The following is a 23,581-nucleotide window of genomic DNA, read 5'->3' on the forward strand; positions in this document are numbered from 1 at the left end:
CTGCCGGCCAAATCCTCCCCCCTGACCGACCTCTCCATCACAGTCGAGAATGCAGCTGTGACCGTGTCCCCGACCGCCAAGAACCTTGGTGTTGTCCTCGACGACCAGTTGAACTTCTCTGCTCACATCGCAGCGACAACCAGAACCTGCCGATTCCTCCTGAGCAACGTCAGAAGGATCCGCCCCTTCCTGACAAAAGAAGCCACCCAACTCCTCGTCCAATCAACAGTCATCTCCCGCCTCGACTACTGCAACGCACTGCTAGCTGGCCTCCCGGCCACTGCCACCAAGCCTCTTCAACTCATTCAGAACGCAGCGACCCGCCTGATCTCAAACCTACCGAAGTCGGCCCATGTCACCCCACTTCTTAGGGACCTGCACTGGCTCCCTATTGCTGCACGTATCTGCTTCAAGGCCCTCGACCTAGCATACCGTGCGGCAAAGGGAACCGCTCCCGCCTACCTCCTGTCAATGGTCTCCAACTACACACCCTCAAGACCCCTACGCTCTGCATCTTCTGGCCGCCTTAGACCTACTCCTATCCAAGCTCCGGGAGGGTCATCAAAGAGAAGCCGCCTATTCTCAGTCCTTTCCCCACAATGGTGGAATGAACTACCCACCCCAGTTAGGACAGCCAAATCCCGTCCAATCTTTCGCCGTCGACTAAAGACGCACTTCTTCAACCATTATCTGAAATAAAATTTAAAAAAAATTAAATAAAAAATCTAACCCTAACTAACCTTACTGTCATGCACTTGTCCTAATAAACTAACCTACACTGTAACACGCAACACTTTGATGAATATTGTTACTCAGCTGATAGAGTTGTATCCTTCCTGATGACCTGTCGTACAGAACTTGTAAGTCGCTTTGGATAAAAGCGTCAGTTAAATGACTAAATGTAAATGTAGAGTGATTAGAGCAGAGCCAGCTACACCAGTGTTTACAGCAGAGCTGTCCCAAGTAGCGTTATATGAAAATGATTGTAACAAACTTTTGTTCGAAACATATTGTTGAAGAGTGTTGTGATCGACTGATGTCTGTTGTCACATTCCTGACCCGACCAGAGTAAAACCTGTAGCTGCGGCTAAACTAAACTCATGTGTTGTCAAGTTATTGTTATAAGGAACCCAGTCCAGACTGCATCCCCTTAACAATTGTTTGTATTGAGCCATATTGTATTGTACCCATTCTGCAATGTGTTAAATAACGTTTGCATCCATTCATTATAATACAACACGTATTATAAATGGGGCACGTAACATAAATGGGGGCTCGGTAGTTGGGCGACAGACATTTGGTGTTGGTGTGCGGTGGGCACGTTGCTTGGTTTTGGTTTTGGGTGGTAGTTTATTGGTGTGTTTTTGGTGTGTGTGTGCACTGGTCTGGGTAGGGATGTCGTCTTTTGGGGTGGAGGTGTTCCTGGGTGATCCCTCGGTTGATCGTTTGGATCAATGTAGGAGGGAAGACTTGTTTGCCATCGCCTCGCATTTTCAGGTCGCCCTTTCTAAAAGTTTGGCAAAGGCTGACCTGAGAGAAGAGGTGGTGCGCATATTGGTGTGGAACAAGGTGCTCGGTGTCGGTGAGGGAGCGTCTTTTGTTTCTTCCCCTCTAAACACAGACGAGGAGGGCGAGGATCCTCCGGTGGTGGACCCGGTTAAAGACGGGGTAGAGGATAAGCCTCCCCTTTCGGGTGTCACGTCTCCAGTGCACGGGCGTGCAGCATCTGTCCCTAGTGGGGGTGCTGAGGAGGACAATCTTAAATTGAGTTTAGCACGGTTGCAATTTGAGGAGAGGAAGGAGGAGAGGGAGAGTGAATATAGACATCGGTTAGCTATTAGAAAAATGGAGCTGGAGGCTGAGGTCTCAACCCGCCAGCTGGACGCTGACAACCGCCGGGTGGATGCTGAGAAGGAGGTTAAGTTGAAGCAACTGGAGCTCGACGCTGCTAAGGCTGGGAGTCCTGCTCAACCCTCTTCCACGGCTGTGGGGGCTTATGATGTAGGTAGGCTTATTTCTTTAGTACCTCAATTTCGTGAGGCGGAGGTAGACTCCTATTTTAATGCTTTTGAGCGGGTGGCTACGTCTTTAAAGTGGCCTAAAGAGGTCTGGGCTCTCTTACTGCAATGTAAGCTAACGGGAAAAGCCCAGGAAATTCTGTCTGCCCTCCCTCTGACTGATAGTTTGTCGTATGACTTGATCAAGACGGCGGTGCTTAGAGCCTATGAGTTAGTGCCAGAGGCGTACAGGCAAAAGTTTAGAACTCACAAAAAGTTACCTGGCAGTACTTTTGTGGAGTTTGCTCGGGAGAAAGAATCCCTATTTCATCGGTGGTGCAGGGCTTGTGATGTAGCTGATTTTGATTCTCTGTCTGAATTAATGTTACTGGAGGAGTTTAAGGGTAATCTGTCTGACCGTTTGGCTACATATTTGAATGAGCAAAAAGTGGGTACGTTGGCTCAGGCTGCAGTGCTCTCTGACGAGTTTGTGCTGACCCATAGGCAAACTTTTGGTACTCTCCGACATGAGAGTAGGACATTTTACCCCTCTGCTCACACTCCAGCTAGGTCACATGTTAGTCCGCCGCAGATCCGCCGCAGTGGCTATGTTGGACAGACTAGTCCGCCCCGCTCAGTATCTCCCCGCTACAAGGAGGAGCGGGAGTGTTTTTATTGTCATCAAGTGGGCCATGTAATAAGTGACTGTGTTGTTCTGAGACGCAAGGAGCAGTCTCAGACAGATGGACGACCTAAAGCGGTTGGTTTGGTCCAGACAGTGTGTGACATCCCAGGTCCCAGTTACGATCCGTTTATGTCGGACGGGTTGGTCTCGCTCAGTGGTAGTGAGTTGGACCAGCGTCCAGTACGCATACTGCGGGACACTGGGGCAGCACAGTCATTCATCATAGCAGACATGTTATCATTTTGTGATGAGTCATCGACTGGCTCTAGTGTGTTGGTGCAGGGGATCGGCATGGGCTTTGTGTCGGTGCCCCTCCATCAGATACATTTAACCTGCGGGTTGGCAAAGGGGGTGTTCAAGGTGGGCGTGCGCCCATCGTTACCAGTGGGAGGTGTCACTTTCCTATTAGGTAATGACATCGCTGGTGGCAGAGTTATGCCATGTGTTTTGGATCACCCTAATGTTTTGTGCCCTGATGTGTTTGCTCCGTTTCTCCCAGATGTGCCAGTGTGTGCGATCACCCGTGCTCCACAACCTGTAGTTGTGACGAGTGACAGGGTGACAATTCGACGGGGAACACTAGCCTCTGAGGCACCACGGTTACCCAGGACTTGTGGTAAGCTGGTGGATGCCCAGAGTGAAGACGCTGGGTTGGGCACATGTTATCCTGCTCCAGGGATAGCTGGAAGCAGAGAGGTGGTCAGTTCGGTGGTGAATAAAATTCGGTCAATAGGCGGTCCTTTGAGGCTGTTGAAGCAGCTGATGGGAGAGACTCTTCACAACAAACCTCAGGTGAGGGGTTTGTTGTCTTGTGTGTGCAGGCTTGTAAAGTGGCTGCAGGAGGCTAGTGCTGTCTCTGAGGGGGGTCTCTCTGCTGCTCAGCGTATTGTAACGCTGCATTTTGTGCTGTGCTGTGTGGACTTTCTCACATTGTATTATGTATTTTACTTTGTGAGGAGGAAAAGGGCAGCAGTCTGCCATTGTGCATTTTAACCATGAACCATCCCTCTGTTTTTTTTGTGAGGTGCCTTCTCAGACCACGGTCTTAAATCTTGATGTTGGTGTTGGGTCTGCTGTACCCCTGGACATTTTGTGTCAACAGCACCCCTGATCATGTCAAATGCTACCAAGAGAGGTATGAAGAGGCGGAAGGTGATGGTCTGTTTGGTTGGTGGCAGTGGTGGATGTTTTGTTTTGTGTTATGTGTGTTCTTTGGGGAAACTGATGGGGTACTTGGGTGTTGTGTTGTCGCCAGCCATGGGCTGACTCTTTATGGGGGGGAGTGTTACGGACTGTGTCCTTATGTATATGTATATGGGAGTAATGTATGTAATCTGTTGTGTATATAGGCATGTTTTGTTTGTTTTTGTCTTGTCTCCCTCTTGTGTCTACATATCCCACTCTCAGGTTCCCAGTTGCAGCAGCAGCTGGTCAATCAGCAACTCACCCCGGTGCAGCGGCAGCTGAGACTCGTTCACCCAATCAACATCCACTCCCTTCATAATACCCTTTGTGTTTCAGTGTATGTTGGCTCCCTGGTTCGTTTGGTTGTGGTAACTATGCTACCTCTGTGTGGGAGAGCTCTTTGATGTATTTGGTATAGAGCTGAGGCTCTTAAGCTACCTTTGTGTGTGAGAGCTGGTCAAATCTCTGTGTGAGCTCATTGTGTGTGAGAGCTGGTGAAAGCTCTGGTTCATTGTTTGTTAGCATATAGGAATTATTGTCAGTGTTGTGTATTTGGTGTAGAGCTGGTACCTGAAGCTCTGGTTTATTGTATTGTATTTAGGTCATTCGTTTATTGCACATTTCTGTTAACATTTGTATATTTGTTTGTCACCCAGCCTATGGTGATTGTGTTCTTGTAATTAATCTTTTACGTAGGAGAACTACTGTTAAAGACACCAGCTTAGAGTGAGCACCACCTCCTGTACTTTGGGGCGTCCGCGCCTGTAAGGGGGGGGGGGGGGCTTTTGTTTTATTTTGATATTATTTGGTGCTCACTGGTAGGTCCTCTTTGCTCTCTGTGTTGCTGATCTCATATTTGTAAAATAAACATTGTTATTTTACAATCTGTCTCCGGTGTTTTGTGTCACTGCATCCTCACCTATCTTGTCTGTGGCCTAGTGTTGCGTCTCCCCACGGGGGCACGTAACACTAGCGTTAACGTTACATTATTACGTTAGCATGTAAGCTGTTCTGAAGGGCCAGATTAACATTGAGAATCTACATTTTATTGTTTTATATAACTTGTATATTATTTATATATATAAGCTATATCCCTTTAAGCCTTCGTTTGAATCATAGCATTATTCGCTTTCCTCATTGGATAATGCCCTTGACGTCGGCGGCGCCTAGAATCGCGCCTCTGAGACAAGTTCAAAGACGAGTCTGGACATGTTGGGACATGCCTGGGGCCAGCGCATTGATCCCAGACAAGAGCTTCGGCTGCGCACTAGAAAGCCCTCTAAGTATATATATTGTGGAAGGCGCGAACAGTAGCAGTTCGGTGAAACAGTGGTTGGTTCGTTCATCAGTACAACGGTGAAGTTCAACCTAATGCAGTAATGTGAAGTTCGTCCGGAGTAATGCAATAGCAGTAGTTGAACCTAGCGTATAGCAGAGTCAAGTTCGACCTAACTTAATGTGAAGTAAAGAGTCGTCATTTAGTGTGAATCGTATTACAGCAGTTCGTTCGGTGTGTAGCATTAACAAGCAGTTCGTTCGTTTAGTAACTAGCGTGAACCTTAGCAAGTGTGTGTGGACTTAAAGTAATTAGTGCCAGCACAAGAGGTGGGCCTAGTAGCAGAACTATTGGACATGTGCGCATTGGAACCTACCGCGGCGATATTGTAGAACCATTATTGGTTGGATTATAGTGATTGTGGAAACGTAGTACCGTGGAGAAGAGCATCGTTAATACCCACTGTCGTTTGGATTTAACTACCCTGAAGATTCGACCACGGGCTAGCTTCGTGGACGAAGCTGGCTGGTTATCATCATTGCTATCGGGCATTGGATTACAGCTATTACCTTGCTGCCGAGCACTTGGATTATAAAGACCGGATCCGTATGAGAACCCCTTTTTCTTCAAGTGAACAGCCTGAGTATCCGTACATTCTTCCTTCCTCTGGAGCTTACAACTCTGGGAGGATATCACCAGTCTCCAGCTGTACCCTCATTTTGCCCCCCTATATTGCCATCCCACGCCAGGCGGCGTCTGGTCTAGTATACCTAGCCTATGAATTATTCATTCCCACTGACTTTGCTACTCTCTGACTTTCTAATATCATTCGCCATAAAAGAGCGACCCAGTAATTGACAGTTGTATCTTCTGCATAATAATAAATACTGTAAATGATATCTCCTTGTCACCGTGCCGTCTATTCTGAGTGTCTGCCATAATTAACTGTACTGTCTGGCAAGTAATAATAATAATAATATGTAGTAGTGGTTTAATCTATCACAATCTTTAATACAGTCAGGGTTTTGTAACCCCTCAGTTACATAAGCTATATACTATACATAGAGAATGCCATTCACATTAGCATGTAGCTAACAACACCGGAGATCTTTTTGTGAGACTAAACTATCCGCTCTTGGTGGTCAATTGTGTTGCTGTTAGTTTTGTTTCATCAACAAATGAGAGGCAGAACACACAGTGAATGTATCCGTTTGTTTATTGCACTTTCTTTCTTTGCTGAAAAATATATGCTCCGTTGGCTAAATGGCTAACACAAGGGTATTTAAAGATGGCGGCTTTGTTTTGTTTTTAAGCAGGAAGTGTAGTGAGCGTTCAACCTTTTCTGATTGGTTGAAATGGCCTTCATGTCTGAACAACATCGCCGCCTACTGCTTTGGCATTGTACTACATGTATAGGTTGCTGGTTTTCCAGCCGCTGTGAGTATGCGGTTATACACGGTTATTCACCTGTGTGGACAGAGGTTTATTTTTTTCAAAACTTCTGTGTCATTAATACCTGTGATCGTGTGGACAGGGCCTTAGAGTGGTTACCCTGATGAGGGCTTTTAGAGAACTTTAGAGTGGTTACCTTGATGAGGACGTTTAGAGAACTTTAGAGTGGTTACCTTGATGAGGGCTTTTAGAGAACTTTAGAGTGGTTACCCTGACGAGGACATTTAGAGAACTTTAGAGTGGTGACCCTAACAAGGGCTTTTAGAGAACTTTAGAGTGGTTACCCTGACGGGTACGTTTAGAGAACTTTAGAGTGGTTACCCTGACGAGGACTTTCTTCTTCTTCTTCTTGGTTTTGTCGTGAGGACTGTTCTTCTGAGCACCAGTCTTCTCACCGCCACTTCCACCGATGTTCCACCTGCGCCCGCCGAACAGCTCGATGGTGTGAGCCAGAGTGGGTCCCTCGTAGCGCCCGTCCTCCTGAGAGAGAGAGAGAGAGAGAGAGAGAGAGAGAGAGAGAGAGAGAGAGAGAGAGAGAGAGAGAGAGAGAGAGAGAGAGAGAGAGAGATTAAATGGTAAACATTTTAAATGGACTGCATTTACATAGAGCTTTTATTCAAAGCGCTTTACAACTTATGCCTCACATTCACCCACTCACTCAGCGACGGTTGCAACCATCTCATGGGGAGCTGTTAAGGTTAAGGGTCTTGCTCAAAGACACTTCCGACATGCTGCTGGGAGGAGCTGGAATCGAAGCGGGGAACCTCCTACCATCCCCTATTGTAACTGAGGGGTACAATTCCCTGACTGTATTGAGAGTATGATATATTAAACCACTACTTAGTTATGTACTTTAATTACTGGCCATACAGTACATGAATATATATGGTGAATACCCACACAAGAATACGGCAATGACACATAAAGTTCTATTTGGAGGGTATTTATTATTATCAGAGCAAGCAACGTTAGGTTACAGATTGAGAATTATACTCGCGCTTGTAAGGCGAAGAACACACGTAAAGTAGGTCAAGAGCGTAAGTCAATGAGAATAGTAAGATGGGTCTAAACTGACGCCACCTGTAGCATAGCAATTACATAAGGCACACTAGTACCAGCTGGAGACACTGGGGGGTTCCCTCCGGGTGTAAGGCCGGCAGGGTAGAGGAATGTTCGGGTGCAAAGTCTGGGTCAACGAGGAATAACGAGGTTCCAGATACAGGAACCAGTGCAGTACTCCCTTGATCGGTAGACAAAGCAACAGCTATAATCCAGTATGCTCGACAGCATGGATGAAAGCTAGCCAGCCTCTTCCTAGAGGCGGGCTCGAGGGATGCTCCTCACGGGGGGTAGATCCCACACGATAGTGGGGTAGACGGTTCTCTGCTCCAGCAGTCACGGTACCAAAGCAATATAATCCAACCAGAAAAGGTTCTGCAGTCGCCGGTGTAGGTTCTCCGGTGTACATATCCAACGGTTCTCGTCTAGGACTCCTAGGGTGGGGGCACGAGTTTAGGCCGCCCAGCCTGGATAAGTGCACTAGCTATATACACGACGAACCGGTGGTAATGCTGGTCACTGAAGAACGGTAGCCGCACGATACACTATAAATTATAGACTATTACTTCACATTAGAATAAGTCGAACTCAACGGTACTGCGTTAAACTCTGACACTTTAGCAATCTATTCGCACGCGGTTCTCAAGGCTCTATTCAGAGGCAAAGTTGCCCACTTCACTGCACGTTGTCTCGTGGTGAAGGCTTTACTAGTAATGAACAAATTGCTGCTGTTTCCACCTGCGCCGTATTTATACGTAAGGTGAATTATCTAGTGCCAACCTCAGTTCTGTCTCGTATTACTGCGCAAACCTGGACATGTTAAGACATGCCTTGGTGTTGCCTTTGAACTTGCCATTGGGGGTATGGTCGTTGGCGCCTAGGGGTCGCTGTCCAATAGGAGAGCGAATATTATGGTCTGGTTTGTACCCAGGTAAAGGGATATTCCGTGTATATATACAAAGAATATACAAGGGATATCAAACGATATACAAATATTATACAAGGGATCTCAAGCAATAAATATATTCGGTTTAATCTGACCCTTTGTAACACCTATGCTACATAATACAGACACTTTCTCAGCACAATCCATGCTTTTCTTTATGGTGGATACTCGCAGCTCCGCTTAGTTAGCCACAAAATAATGCAAAGTCAATGGGGCCAAGCTCCTGGATGAGACAAGCTGAAACTAGCTGAAAGCTACTTTGTGTTTCACTGGGGAAGTAGGCTTCAGCTGGTTTCAGTTCAGCTTGTACAGATAGCTTGTCCCTGTACGTTGACTTTAACAGGTAACAAGGTAATAACAGATAAAAAGACATTTAGTTTACCTGATACAGTTACATATTGTTTACAGATTGACATATTGTTTACCTGATACAGTGACATATTGTTTACAGACTGACATATTGTTTACCTGGTACAGATTGACATACTGCTTCCTGAGCCACTGCAGTCTCTGGTCAGGAAACCGCTTCAACTTCCTGGTTGCATTCACCAGCTCTGATAGGCCCTTGTGAAGCACCTGTGCCGTGTGATTGGGTGCCACAAAGTGCAGCAGCCTAAGGGCAGAGAGGTGTACATATTTTAGCTAAACATATTCTATTATAAATATAAATATATATTACTGTAGCTATACAGCAACTTGTTATACTGTATAGTATATTATAGTATATATTTCCCCAGATCAGGTGCGGTCAGCAATCCCTCCCCACTAAACTTCAACCTCACTAAACTTCAACCCAACTAGAGAGCATCCTGACTGGTAACATCACCTCCTGGTTTGGGAATAGCACCGCACACGACCGCAGCAGACTGCAGAGAGTGGCCCAATCAGCCGAACGCACAATTGGAGGTGGGCTTCCCACTCACATCCACATGCACACACTCACTTTAAACAAACACTCACCCTAACACTCACTTTAACACTGCATTATATTTATCTAATTATTAAAGACATTTGCACTACATTCATACCTCATTTGCATTTGCACCTTGCCTTAAAACGTTTTTTGTACCTCATTGTCTGCATTTTTACTTCATTGTACTTAGGTTGTACTTTAGTTTGTATATTGTATTGTATATTGTATAGTGTTATTGGTATGGTATGGTTTATTTCTTAATCCCAGAGGGGAAACATGGTTTGCCACCAGAGCGAATACACATATACAAACATGAAAGACACAGTTACATGATACAATACACTACAGGATACACAACACAATAGGAGAGCCTCTTAACACAATGCTATTTTTTTTACCGCAGCAGGTACAAAGGACCTTCTCAATCGCTCAGTAAAGCATTGAGGCATCAGCAATCTGTTACTAAATGAGCTTCGCAGAGCATCGAAAATACTAAACAAAGGGTGGCCTACAAAAGATAAAATGGTGTTCAGTTTAGTCCTGGTTCGCTTGACTATGGTGATCTCCAGGGAATCAGGAGGAAGGCCATTCACTGAGCCAGCCTTTTTGATGATTTTATTTATACGGTTTTTGTCCGAAACAGTGATGCTGCCCCCCCAGCAGAGAACAGCATTGAACAGGACACTAGCCAGGATACCTTGGTAAAATACATAGAGAAGTGACCTGCTGATGTCAAAAGAACGAAGTTTTCTCAGATGAAAGAGCCGAGACTGGGCTTTTTTAAACACAGAATCTGTGTTCTGCTTCCAGTCCAGCTTACCGTCCAGGTGAACGCCAAGATATTTATAAGACTGGACTATTTCAACCTCCTGCCCCCTAATGATGACAGGAGAGACATTCACCTTCTTCCTACTGAAGTTGATGACCAACTCCTTGGTTTTTTCGATGTTTAATTCCAAGAAGTTGGCATCGCACCAGTCGACAAATGAGTCAATCTCCTTTTTATAGGCTTGGTCATCGCCTTTATTGATAAGACCGATCAGCGCTGTGTCGTCCAACATTTTTTGCATATCGTTAGCCTCATAGGATAACTGCCTACGTAAGTAGTTTTTTGGCCAAATTGATATTTTTGCCTAACTCTACTCTCCTCACACTGCTGCACCACCCTGGCTTAGTGGCTGTGTCCTCAGCCAATCAGAACACTTGTTATGTTAAAAAATCCCTTTCTGCCTAACTCACTCATGTGACTTGTGCATTTATACACAGACAGCATGGCATGACTTCAGAGGCTCATCACATGTGAAATGTTTTCATCTTTAACATCATCAACTTCACTTGCTTCAACCTGGGTAACAAAGATGGGTATTGTTTCAAGTTCAAGTTTCTTTAATAGTTGTCATACAGAAGTACAGAATACTTTTATACAAAATGCTTCTTATTGTTACGCTCCAGAGACTGTGCTAGACAAAATAAGTATGAAATAAAATAGTATAGCATGTAAAAATAGAAATAAAAATAGAAGTCAGTGTTCAGTATATACATATGTACAATGTTCGATGCAGAATAGAAGTAACTGAGTTAGTTACCATACAATATACAATATACTATGCAATGTACTAATATACAATACTATATAGTGCAAAGCAGAAATGGGATGAGGTACAATTTAGGTACAATTTACAGTAAGGTGTACGGGTTGTAGTGCAAATCCTTTACCAATAAATATAAAGTGTGTTTAGGTGTTCTAAAGTGTGGAGAGTGGGTGCTGCAGTGTGTTGTTTGTTTAAAGTGAGTGTGTGCAAGTGGATGTGTGTGCTGTGTGCATTTGATGGTTGTTGCATAGTGTTTATTGTTCGTTGAGCAGCCTGATGGCCTGGGGATAGAAGCTTCTTCTGAGTCTTTCTGTGCTTGCCATGAGACTCCGGTATCGCTTGCCTGACCGCAGCAGTTCAAAGAGGCAGTTGTTTGGGTAGCTGGAGTCCTTGATGATTCTCTTAGCCTTACCCCTGCACCGCTTGTTGTAAATGTTCTGGAGGGTGGGAAGCCCCCCTCCAATTGTGCGTTCAGCTGAACGTGTCACTCTCTGTAGTCTGCTTCGGTCTTGTGCGGTGCTATTCCCAAACCAGGAGGTGATATTGCCAGTCAGGATGCTCTATTGTACATGAGTAGAAGTTCTTAAGGATCTTCTGACTGACTTGGAACTTCCTTAGGCGCCTGAGGAAGTAGAGGCGTTGTCGTGCCTTCTTCACAACACTGTCAATGTGTGTGGTCCATGTCAAGTCCTCGGATATGTGGGCTCCGAGGTACTTAAAACTGTTCACTCTCTCAACCGGTGCCCCGTCGATGCTGAGGGGGCTGTAGTCCCTGACCCCCGACCTCCTAAAGTCCACAATCATCTCCTTTGTTTTGCTGACGTTCAGGGAGAGGCTGTTCTGCTGGCACCATCCCGCCAGGACCTTGACCTCTTCCAGGTAGGCCCTCTCGTCGTTTGCAGAGATCAGGCCCACCACTACTGTGTCGTCAGCAAATTTGATGATTGTGTTGTTATTCCGCTGAGCCACACAGTCATGTGTGTACAGGGAGTAGAGGAGGGGACTCAAAACACAGCCCTGGGGGGCCCCTATGTTGAGGGTGATGGATGAGGAGGTGCAGTTGCCTGCTCTCACCACCTGGGGTCTGCCCGTCAGGAAGTCCAAGACCCACTGGCAGAAGTCATAGTTCAAGCCCAGGTCCCTGAGCTTGGCTATGAGTTTGGAGGGGACTATGGTATTGAATGCTGAGCTGTAGTCGATGAATAGCATTCTCACATAGTTCCCCTGCCTCTTGTCCAGGTGTGATGCTGCTGTGTGCAGCACATGGGCTATGGCGTCCTCCGTGGACCTGTTGGGGCGATATGCAAATTGCAGGGGGTCCAGGTTGATGGGGAGGGAGGAGCAGATGTAGCCCTTTACTAGCTTCTCAAAGCACTTCATGGCTATGGAGGTGAGAGCTACAGGGCGGTAGTCGTTGAGGCAAGCAGGCTTGGATTTTTTAGGTACAGGGATGATAGTGGACTTCTTCAGGCAGGTGGGGATGACAGCCTGTTCTAAGGACAGGTTAAATATGTCAGTGAATACTGGGGCCAGTTGGTCGGCACAGACTTTTAGGACGCAGCCGGGGATGCCGTCCGGTCCTGCTGCCTTCCTGATATTCACTTTTTTAAAGGTCCACCTCACGCTCTGTTACCCTGAACACTGAGTCTCCATCAGCAGACCCCCCCCCCCCCCCCATTGCCGTGGCTTGTAGGCTGGTGTTGTTGTTACCCCTGGGAGGAGCATGAGGGCTCCCTCGGCAGCGAGGTGTTTGCCCATCTGCAGTTCAAACACTTTCCTAGAGGCCAAATCAAGCGTCAAAAAAGTCGTAATCTCGTCTAATGGCTACGGCTACCAAAATCGGTGTTGTACCATTGCAAACGCATACCTAGATCTGGCCATAAAGCATGGTGTCACCATAGACCAGAAATGTTTGGTTGCAGGGCACACACAGATGGAGTGTGACTCCATGCATTTATGCATCGAACGGCGTACCACTAAAGATATTTACACTCCACGTGATTACATTGTCATCTTTGACACTGCACGTTTGCGGCCATCGCCATACAAGGTCACCCAGGTATATCACAACGATTTCATGAAGTTATCTGGGGCCTATGTCACCAACATCCGACCAGGTAGAAAAGTTGGCGACCCCACAGTCCATGACCTTCGGGCTCTCCAGTACTCAGGAGATGGTAGAATTCGGTACAAGTTGGATTTTGAGTTTGACTGGGAGGAACTGCCTCAGCGAGTCAGCATCCCCAAAAAACTTTCCACTGGGAACGACTCTTTCCTGCCCAATTACCGATTACTCTCAGGAAATTCAACGATTTGCAGGCAATGAAGCCGGTACTATAAAGAGTGGCCCACCACTACTATGACAACCTCCCTCATCAATAGTCTGTGTGAACACAGCACCCGAGTGGGACTTTGGTTAAGGTTAGGCAAGTTAAAAAACAGTTATGTTTAAGAAAGTTACATTTGGATGTTTCTTAGGTCAACCAAGTGGACCACAGCGACTAGAATAGTTCCCGCCCCACTTGTAAGTTCCTACTTGGGTCTGATAACACGGCTGGGCTGACCACAGATCTAACCCACCTGTTCAGGATGTTAAAGTTTTCCACAACTGTGCTACTTTTGTAATGTTTAGGCAAGTAAAACAACTGCCTAGTGTTTGTATGACAATAGTATGTAAGAGGAAAAAATGCCTATGTCATGACTTATTTTGTTTAAAATAGCCTAAGTCACCATACTCTGTTATGCAATGGTTGTTATGTTTTTGTATTTGTACAAACTTGTTGATACACCTTGTGATACATATTTTCTAAATATAAATAAAAAACTCTTACACATTTGCTGGAAAATTAGTTTTTTCTTCTTTCCCGAAAGTCTTGAAAAATGACTTAGGCAGTTATCCTATGAGGCTAACGATATGGCACATGGCCTCGCTGTGTCTGCAGTCCGCAGTATAGAGCACAAAGAGGAAGGGCGCCAAAACTGTTCCCTGGGGGGCTCCTGTTTTTGTCCAGATGACATCCGATACTATGTCATCCAGCCTGACAAACTGAGGTCGAGGAACAAGATATTTCGTGCACCAAGAGATGGTTGAGTTGTGCAGTTTAAACTGGATCATTTTGTTTGCTAGGATATGTGGCTGGATTGTATTGAAAGCACTAGAAAAATCAAAGAACATTACCCAAAACAGAGCTGGCAGACGATTCAAGGTGGCTATACATTTGGTGCAACATAAAAATCAGTGCATCGTCGACTCCTACACTCTTCCTATATGCAAGGGGTCTAAATAAGGTGCCACCTGCTCCCTGCTTATTCCTCTTTTACTTACTTTTTTACTGTATGAAGCACATTCTCAGGGGCTCATACAGAACCAAGCATTTCACTGTAAAGTACATGTACCTTATATGTGACAAATAAAAACAAACTTGAACTTGAAACTTGAACATCAGACCAAAAAAGAAGTGCAATACCATGGGTCTCTTTTGTCTAGACTCTAGACTCTCTGCTATTTGACGGCATTACAGATTCTACCTGTTGTCTGTGGTGAAGCTAGTCCCTGAGCTGTTGTCTGTGGTGAAGCTAGTCCCTGAGCTGTTGTCTGTGGTGGTGGTGAAGCTAGTCCCTGACCTGTTGTCTGTGGTGAAGCTAGTCCCTGACCTGCTGTCTGTGGTGAAGCTAGTCTCTGACCTGCTGTCTGTGGTGAAGCTAGTCTCTGACCTGCTGTCTGTGGTGAAGCTAGTCTCTGAGCTGTTGTCTGTGGTGAAGCTAGTCCCTGACCTGTTGTCTGTGGTGAAGCTAGTCTCTGACCTGTTGTCTGTGGTGAAGCTAGTCCCTGACCTGTTGTCTGTGGTGGTGAAGCTAGTCCCTGACCTGTTGTCTGTGGTGAAGCTAGTCTCTGACCTGTTGTCTGTGGTGGTGAAGCTAGTCTCTGACCTGTTGTCTGTGGTGGTGAAGCTAGTCCCTGACCTGCTGTCTGTGGTGAAGCTAGTCCCTGACCTGTTGTCTGTGGTGGTGAAGCTAGTCTCTGACCTGTTGTCTGTGGTGAAGCTAGTCCCTGACCTGTTGTCTGTGGTGGTGAAGCTAGTCTCTGACCTGTTGTCTGTGGTGAAGCTAGTCCCTGACCTGTTGTCTGTGGTGGTGAAGCTAGTCCCTGACCTGTTGTCTGTGGTGAAGCTAGTCTCTGACCTGTTGTCTGTGGTGGTGAAGCTAGTCTCTGACCTGTTGTCTGTGGTGGTGAAGCTAGTCCCTGACCTGCTGTCTGTGGTGAAGCTAGTCCCTGACCTGTTGTCTGTGGTGAAGCTAGTCTCTGACCTGTTGTCTGTGGTGAAGCTAGTCCCTGACCTGTTGTCTGTGGTGAAGCTAGTCTCTGACCTGTTGTCTGTGGTGGTGAAGCTAGTCTCTGACCTGTTGTCTGTGGTGAAGCTAGTCTCTGACCTGTTGTCTGTGGTGAAGCTAGTCTCTGACCTGTTGTCTGTGGTGAAGCTAGTCTCTGACCTGTTGTCTGTGGTGGTGAAGCTAGTCCCTGACCTGTTGTCTGTGGTGGTGAAGCTAGTCTCTGACCTGTTGTCTGTGGTGGTGAAGCTAGTCTCTGACCTGTTGTCTGTGGTGGTGAAGCTAGTCTCTGACCTGTTGTCTGTGGTGAAGCTAGTCTCTGACCTGTTGTCTGTGGTGAAGCTAGTCCCTGACCTGTTGTCTGTGGTGAAGCTAGTCCCTGACCTGTTGTCTGTGGTGGTGAAGCTAGTCTCTGAGCTGTTGTCTGTGGTGAAGCTAGTCCCTGACCTGTTGTCTGTGGTGAAGCTAGTCTCTGACCTGTTGTCTGTGGTGAAGCTAGTGTCTGACCTGTTGTCTGTGGTGAAGCTAGTCTCTGACCTGTTGTCTGTGGTGAAGCTAGTGTCTGACCTGTTGTCTGTGGTGAAGCTAGTCTCTGACCTGTTGTCTGTGGTGAAGCTAGTGTCTGACCTGTTGTCTGTGGTGAAGCTAGTCCCTGACCTGTTGTCTGTGGTGGTGAAGCTAGTCTCTGACCTGTTGTCTGTGGTGAAGCTAGTGTCTGACCTGTTGTCTGTGGTGAAGCTAGTCCCTGACCTGCTGTCTGTGGTGAAGCTAGTCCCTGACCTGTTGTCTGTGGTGAAGCTAGTCTCTGACCTGTTGTCTGTGGTGAAGCTAGTCCCTTACCTGTTGTCTGTGGTGAAGCTAGTCTCTGACCTGTTGTCTGTGGTGAAGCTAGTCTCTGACCTGTTGTCTGTGGTGAAGCTAGTCTCTGACCTGTTGTCTGTGGTGAAGCTAGTCCCTGACCTGTTGTCTGTGGTGAAGCTAGTCCCCGAGCTGTTGTCTGTGGTGAAGCTAGTCTCTGACCTGTTGTCTGTGGTGAAGCTAGTCCCTGACCTGTTGTCTGTGGTGAAGCTAGTCTCTGACCTGTTGTCTGTGGTGAAGCTAGTCTCTGACCTGTTGTCTGTGGTGAAGCTAGTCTCTGACCTGTTGTCTGTGGTGAAGCTAGTCCCTGACCTGTTGTCTGTGGTGAAGCTAGTCCCTGAGCTGTTGTCTGTGGTGAAGCTAGTCTCTGACCTGTTGTCTGTGGTGAAGCTAGTCCCTGACCTGTTGTCTGTGGTGAAGCTAGTCTCTGACCTGTTGTCTGTGGTGAAGCTAGTCTCTGACCTGTTGTCTGTGGTGGTGAAGCTAGTCCCTGACCTGTTGTCTGTGGTGAAGCTAGTCTCTGACCTGTTGTCTGTGGTGAAGCTAGTCCCTGACCTGTTGTCTGTGGTGAAGCTAGTCTCTGACCTGTTGTCTGTGGTGAAGCTAGTCCCTGACCTGTTGTCTGTGGTGGTGAAGCTAGTCCCTGACCTGTTGTCTGTGGTGAAGCTAGTCTCTGACCTGCTGTCTGTGGTGAAGCTAGTCTCTGACCTGCTGTCTGTGGTGAAGCTAGTCCCTGACCTGTTGTCTGTGGTGGTGAAGCTAGTCCCTGACCTGTTGTCTGTGGTGGTGAAGCTAGTCCCTGACCTGTTGTCTGTGGTGGTGAAGCTAGTCTCTGACCTGTTGTCTGTGGTGAAGCTAGTCTCTGACCTGTTGTCTGTGGTGAAGCTAGTCTCTGACCTGTTGTCTGTGGTGAAGCTAGTTCCTGACCTGTTGTCTGTGGTGAAGCTAGTTCCTGACCTGTTGTCTGTGGTGAAGCTAGTCTCTGACCTGTTGTCTGTGGTGGTGAAGCTAGTCTCTGACCTGTTGTCTGTGGTGGTGAAGCTAGTCTCTGACCTGTTGTCTGTGGTGAAGCTAGTCTCTGACCTGTTGTCTGTGGTGAAGCTAGTCTCTGACCTGTTGTCTGTGGTGAAGCTAGTCTCTGACCTGTTGTCTGTGGTGAAGCTAGTCTCTGACCTGCTGTCTGTGGTGAAGCTAGTCTCTGACCTGTTGTCTGTGGTGAAGCTAGTCCCTGACCTGCTGTCTGTGGTGAAGCTAGTCTCTGACCTGTTGTCTGTGGTGGTGAAGCTAGTCTCTGACCTGTTGTCTGTGGTGAAGCTAGTCCCTGACCTGTTGTCTGTGGTGAAGCTAGTCTCTGACCTGTTGTCTGTGGTGGTGAAGCTAGTCTCTGACCTGTTGTCTGTGGTGGTGAAGCTAGTCCCTGACCTGTTGTCTGTGGTGAAGCTAGTCTCTGACCTGTTGTCTGTGGTGAAGCTAGTCCCTGACCTGTTGTCTGTGGTGAAGCTAGTCTCTGACCTGTTGTCTGTGGTGAAGCTAGTTCCTGACCTGTTGTCTGTGGTGAAGCTAGTCTCCGACCTGTTGTCTGTGGTGAAGCTAGTCTCTGACCTGTTGTCTGTGGTGGTGAAGCTAGTCTCTGACCTGTTGTCTGTGGTGAAGCTAGTCTCTGACCTGTTGTCTGTGGTGGTGAAGCTAGTCCCTGACCTGCTGTCTGTGGTGAAGCTAGTCTCTGACCTGTTGTCTGTGGTGGTGAAGCTAGTCCCTTACCTGTTGTCTGTGGTGAAGCTAGTCTCTGACCTGTTGTCTGTGGTGAAGCTAGTCTCTGACCTGTTGTCTGTGGTGAAGCTAGTCTCTGACCTGTTGTCTGTGGTGAAGCTAGTCTCTGACCTGTTGTCTGTGGTGGTGAAGCTAGTCTCTGACCTGTTGTCTGTGGTGAAGCTAGTCTCTGACCTGTTGTCTGTGGTGAAGCTAGTCTCTGACCTGTTGTCTGTGGTGAAGCTAGTTCCTGACCTGTTGTCTGTGGTGAAGCTAGTCTCTGACCTGTTGTCTGTGGTGAAGCTAGTCTCTGACCTGTTGTCTGTGGTGAAGCTAGTCTCTGACCTGTTGTCTGTGGTGAAGCTAGTCTCTGACCTGTTGTCTGTGGTGAAGCTAGTCTCCGACCTGTTGTCTGTGGTGAAGCTAGTCTCTGACCTGTTGTCTGTGGTGGTGAAGCTAGTCTCTGACCTGTTGTCTGTGGTGAAGCTAGTCCCTGACCTGTTGTCTGTGGTGAAGCTAGTCTCTGACCTGTTGTCTGTGGTGAAGCTAGTCTCTGACCTGCTGTCTGTGGTGAAGCTAGTCTCTGACCTGTTGTCTGTGGTGGTGAAGCTAGTCTCTGACCTGTTGTCTGTGGTGAAGCTAGTCTCTGACCTGTTGTCTGTGGTGAAGCTAGTCTCTGACCTGTTGTCTGTGGTGGTGAAGCTAGTCTCTGACCTGTTGTCTGTGGTGAAGCTAGTCTCTGACCTGTTGTCTGTGGTGAAGCTAGTCCCTGACCTGTTGTCTGTGGTGAAGCTAGTCTCTGACCTGTTGTCTGTGGTGAAGCTAGTCTCTGACCTGTTGTCTGTGGTGAAGCTAGTCTCTGACCTGTTGTCTGTGGTGAAGCTAGTTCCTGACCTGCTGTCTGTGGTGAAGCTAGTTCCTGACCTGTTGTCTGTGGTGGTGAAGCTAGTCCCTGACCTGTTGTCTGTGGTGAAGCTAGTCTCTGACCTGCTGTCTGTGCTGAAGCTAGTCTCTGACCTGTTGTCTGTGGTGAAGCTAGTCCCTGACCTGTTGTCTGTGGTGAAGCTAGTCTCTGACCTGTTGTCTGTGGTGAAGCTAGTCTCTGACCTGCTGTCTGTGGTGAAGCTAGTCTCTGACCTGTTGTCTGTGGTGAAGCTAGTCTCTGACCTGTTGTCTGTGGTGAAGCTAGTCTCTGACCTGCTGTCTGTGGTGAAGCTAGTCTCTGACCTGTTGTCTGTGGTGAAGCTAGTCTCTGACCTGTTGTCTGTGGTGAAGCTAGTCCCTGACCTGTTGTCTGTGGTGAAGCTAGTCCCTGAGCTGTTGTCTGTGGTGGTGAAGCTAGTCTCTGACCTGTTGTCTGTGCTGAAGCTAGTCTCTGACCTGTTGTCTGTGGTGAAGCTAGTTCCTGACCTGTTGTCTGTGGTGAAGCTAGTCCCTGACCTGTTGTCTGTGGTGGTGAAGCTAGTCTCTGAGCTGTTGTCTGTGGTGGTGAAGCTAGTCTCTGACCTGTTGTCTGTGGTGGTGAAGCTAGTCTCTGACCTGTTGTCTGTGCTGAAGCTAGTCTCTGACCTGTTGTCTGTGGTGAAGCTAGTTCCTGACCTGTTGTCTGTGGTGAAGCTAGTCCCTGACCTGTTGTCTGTGGTGAAGCTAGTTCCTGACCTGTTGTCTGTGGTGAAGCTAGTCCCTGACCTGTTGTCTGTGGTGGTGAGACCATAGAGGAGGCTCAGCCCGTTCTCCTCTGCCGTCATCTGACTCAGCTTGTTCTGTAGACACACAGCATGGACGTCCACCCCATGGTGACCCAGGAAGACCGCCTGGAGAGAGAGACACACACACATGTTTGTTTATGTGAAATATGGGGACATTACATATACTTACATGCATTCTGTAACTAACCATAACCTTATCCCTAACCATAACCATAACCTAACCTAATCATAACCTCATTTGTGTTATGGGGACACCCAAATGTGTCCCCACATTTGGTTCCGGTCCTACTTAAGTAATAGGACCTTCTCTGTCCAACTTGGTGACTTCACTTCCCCTGTGGCCCCCCTCACCTGCGGGGTGCCCCAAGGCTCGATATTGGGTCCCACTCTCTTCCTCCTATATATACTCCCCCTAGGCCAGATCTTGGCAAAACATAACATCTTATTCCATTGCTTCGCCGATGACGTGCAGGTATACCTCCCCTTAAAACCCACCCAAGGGAAAACATCAATAACACCACTACTTGACTGCCTGGCAGAAATCAAGTGCTGGATGTCTGAAAACTCCCCGACATTAAACGAAAGGAAAACTGAGGTCATTGTTTTTAATAGTGCCCCCCCGACCCCTCTCATTGACGCACTTGGTCCCCTGGGTCCAAACCTCTCCACCTCTGTCAGGAACCTCGGGGTCATCTTCGACAGCAATTTTTAATTTGACAAACAGGTCAGTGCCGTAGTCAAAAACTGTTTTTACCACCTTAGACTCCTGGCGAAGACAAAGGCATACCTCTCCCAAAGTAACCTAGAGACGGTGATACATGCCTTTGTCACCACTCGCCTCGACTACTGCAATGTCCTTTACACGGGCATCGACAAATCCTTGCTTCGCCGCCTACAACTGGTGCAGAACGCAGCCGCGCGCCTCCTCACCAAAACAAAAAAACATGAACATATCAGCCCAGTTTTGGCCTCGCTCCACTGGCTGCCTGTCCGCTTTAGGATCGATTTTAAATTAGCCCTAAATGTTTTTAAATCACTAAATGGCACGGCTCCTCCCCATCTGTCCAAACTCCTGCACCGCCACACCCCCCACCGATCCCTCAGATCAGCTGACCAGCTGCTACTGGTGGTGCCTAGAACTAGGCTCAAGACTAGGGGAGACAGAGCTTTCTCCACCGCAGCGCCTAGACTGTGGAACAGCCTCCCCCTCAGCGTACGGACCGCCCAGACCGTGCAGGCTTTTAAATCACTTTTAAAAACCTACCTGTTCTCCTTGGCCTTCCCCCCCCACTTAATCACCACTAGACCCCTGGCCCTTCTATCCTCTTTGTTTTACTGTGTCCTACCTGTTTTTATTACTTTCATTGCTTTACTATGTTTTTAATCTTATATCTTGCATCATATTATTTTGTTTTTATTACTTCATTGCTTTATTATGTTTTTAATCTTATATCTTGCATCACATTAGTTTGTTTTTATCAACCTGCCTGTGAAGCACTTTGGTGCCAGCTGCCGCTGCCTGGAAATGTGCTAAATAAATAAAATTGACTTGACTTGTCCCCATAATGTATTTGGTCCCCATTGTGTTAGTGTGTGACAGGTCAGTGTCCCCTGTAGTATAGCAATACAAGTAAGTACACACACACACACACACACACACACACACACCACACACACACACACCATTAGATTCCTTCTCTTTGGCACAAAAAGGACATTTCACTGCTGTAGAAAATTGAGACATGCATGTTTTCAGTTTTCTTTGCTGAAACTGCTTATTATTTGAAAGAACTGAAGAGTATTCATTCCTGTCTCCTAACCTTCAACCCCCAAGACCAACAGAACAGTCCTGTCTCCTAACCTTCAACCCCCAAGACCAACAGAACAGTCCTGTCTCCTAACCTTCAACCCCCAAGACCAACATAACAGTCCTGTCTTCTAACCTTCAACCCCCAAGACCAACAGAACAGTCCTGTCTCCTAACCTTCAACCCCCAAGACCAACAGAACAGTCCTGTCTCCTAACCTTCAACCCCCAAGACCAACAGAACAGTCCTGTCTCCTAACCTTCAACCCCCAAGACCAACAGAACCATCCTGTCTCCTAACCTTCAACCCCCAAGACCAACAGAACAGTCCTGTCTCCTAACCTTCAACCCCCAAGACCAACAGAACAGTCCTGTCTCCTAACCTTCAACCCCCAAGACCAACAGAACCATCCTGTCTCCTAACCTTCAACCCCCAAGACCAACAGAACAGTCCTGTCTCCTAACCTTCAACCCCCAAGACCAACAGAACAGTCCTGTCTTCTAACCTTCAACCCCCAAGACCAACAGAACAGTCCTGTCTCCTAACATTCAACCCCCAAGACCAACAGAACAGTCCTGTCTCCTAACCTTCAACCCCCAAGACCAACAGAACAGTCCTGTCTCCTAACCTTCAACCCCCAAGACCAACAGAACAGTCCTGTCTCCTAACCTTCAACCCCCAAGACCAACAGAACCATCCTGTCTCCTAACCATCCAGGCGTCTTACCTTCACCACCGCCAGGTCCAGCAGTCCCTCTGCCAGGCCGGCAGCCACGGGCTGACCCAGACCCACTGGAGGTTCTGAAGGACACGCCCCACCACTCTGAGGCTTGCCTGCACATACACATTTAAACACATAGATATTACATACACGTTTAAACACATACATATTATACACACATTTAAACACATAGATATTACATACACATTTAAACACATAGATATTACATACACATTTAAACACATAGATATTACATACACATTTAAAGTTTTAAACACGTACATATTACATACGCATTTAAACACATACATATTACACATACATTTAAACACGTACATATTACATACACATTTAAACACATACATATTACACATACACATTTAAACACATACATATTACATACACATTTAAACACATACATATTAATTAGGGATGTCCGATATTATCGGCCTACCGATATTATCGGCTGATATCGGCATTAAAATGTGATATCGGTTGATATCGGTATCGGAAATTAAGAGTTGGACAATATCGGTATATCGGTAAAAAAGCCAATATCGAGCATCCCTAATATTAATACATACACATTTAAACATGTACATATTAATACACACATTTAAACACGTACATATTAATACATACATATTACACATTTAAAATTTTAAACACGTACATATTACATACGCATTTAAACACATACATATTACATACACATTTAAACATGTACATATTACATACACATTTAAACACATACATATTACACATACACATTTAAACACATACATATTACATACACATTTAAACACATGCATATTAATACATACACATTTAAACACGTACATATTAATACATACACATTTAAAACATACATATTAATACATACACAATTAAACACGTACATATTACATACGCATTTAAACACATACATATTACACATACATTTAAACACGTACATATTACATACACATTTAAACACATACATATTACACATACACATTTAAACACATACATATTACATACACATTTAAACACATACATATTAATTAGGGATGTCCGATATTATCGGCCTACCGATATTATCGGCTGATATCGGCATTAAAATGTGATATCGGTTGATATCGGTATCGGAAATTAAGAGTTGGACAATATCGGTATATCGGTAAAAAAGCCAATATCGAGCATCCCTAATATTTATACATACACATTTAAACATGTACATATTAATACACACATTTAAACACGTACATATTAATACATACATATTACACATTTAAAATTTTAAACACGTACATATTACATACGCA

General features: G+C 46.4%; 1 protein-coding gene across 1 annotated transcript in view; it reads right to left on the reverse strand.

Moving 5' to 3' along the window:
* The window catches only part of plce1 (phospholipase C, epsilon 1), a 228,888-nt gene that overhangs the window by 57,243 nt on the left and 148,064 nt on the right, over positions 1–23,581 (reverse strand). The window contains 4 exon segments of the mRNA XM_084331001.1: positions 6,917–7,075; positions 9,069–9,213; positions 19,731–19,855; positions 22,284–22,390. Of these exon segments, the coding sequence (XP_084187127.1) occupies positions 6,917–7,075; positions 9,069–9,213; positions 19,731–19,855; positions 22,284–22,390 (536 nt within the window).

Source organism: Notolepis coatsorum, assembly GCF_963971535.1.
Source record: "Notolepis coatsorum genome assembly, chromosome: 15".
Lineage (NCBI taxonomy): Eukaryota > Metazoa > Chordata > Actinopteri > Aulopiformes > Paralepididae > Notolepis > Notolepis coatsorum.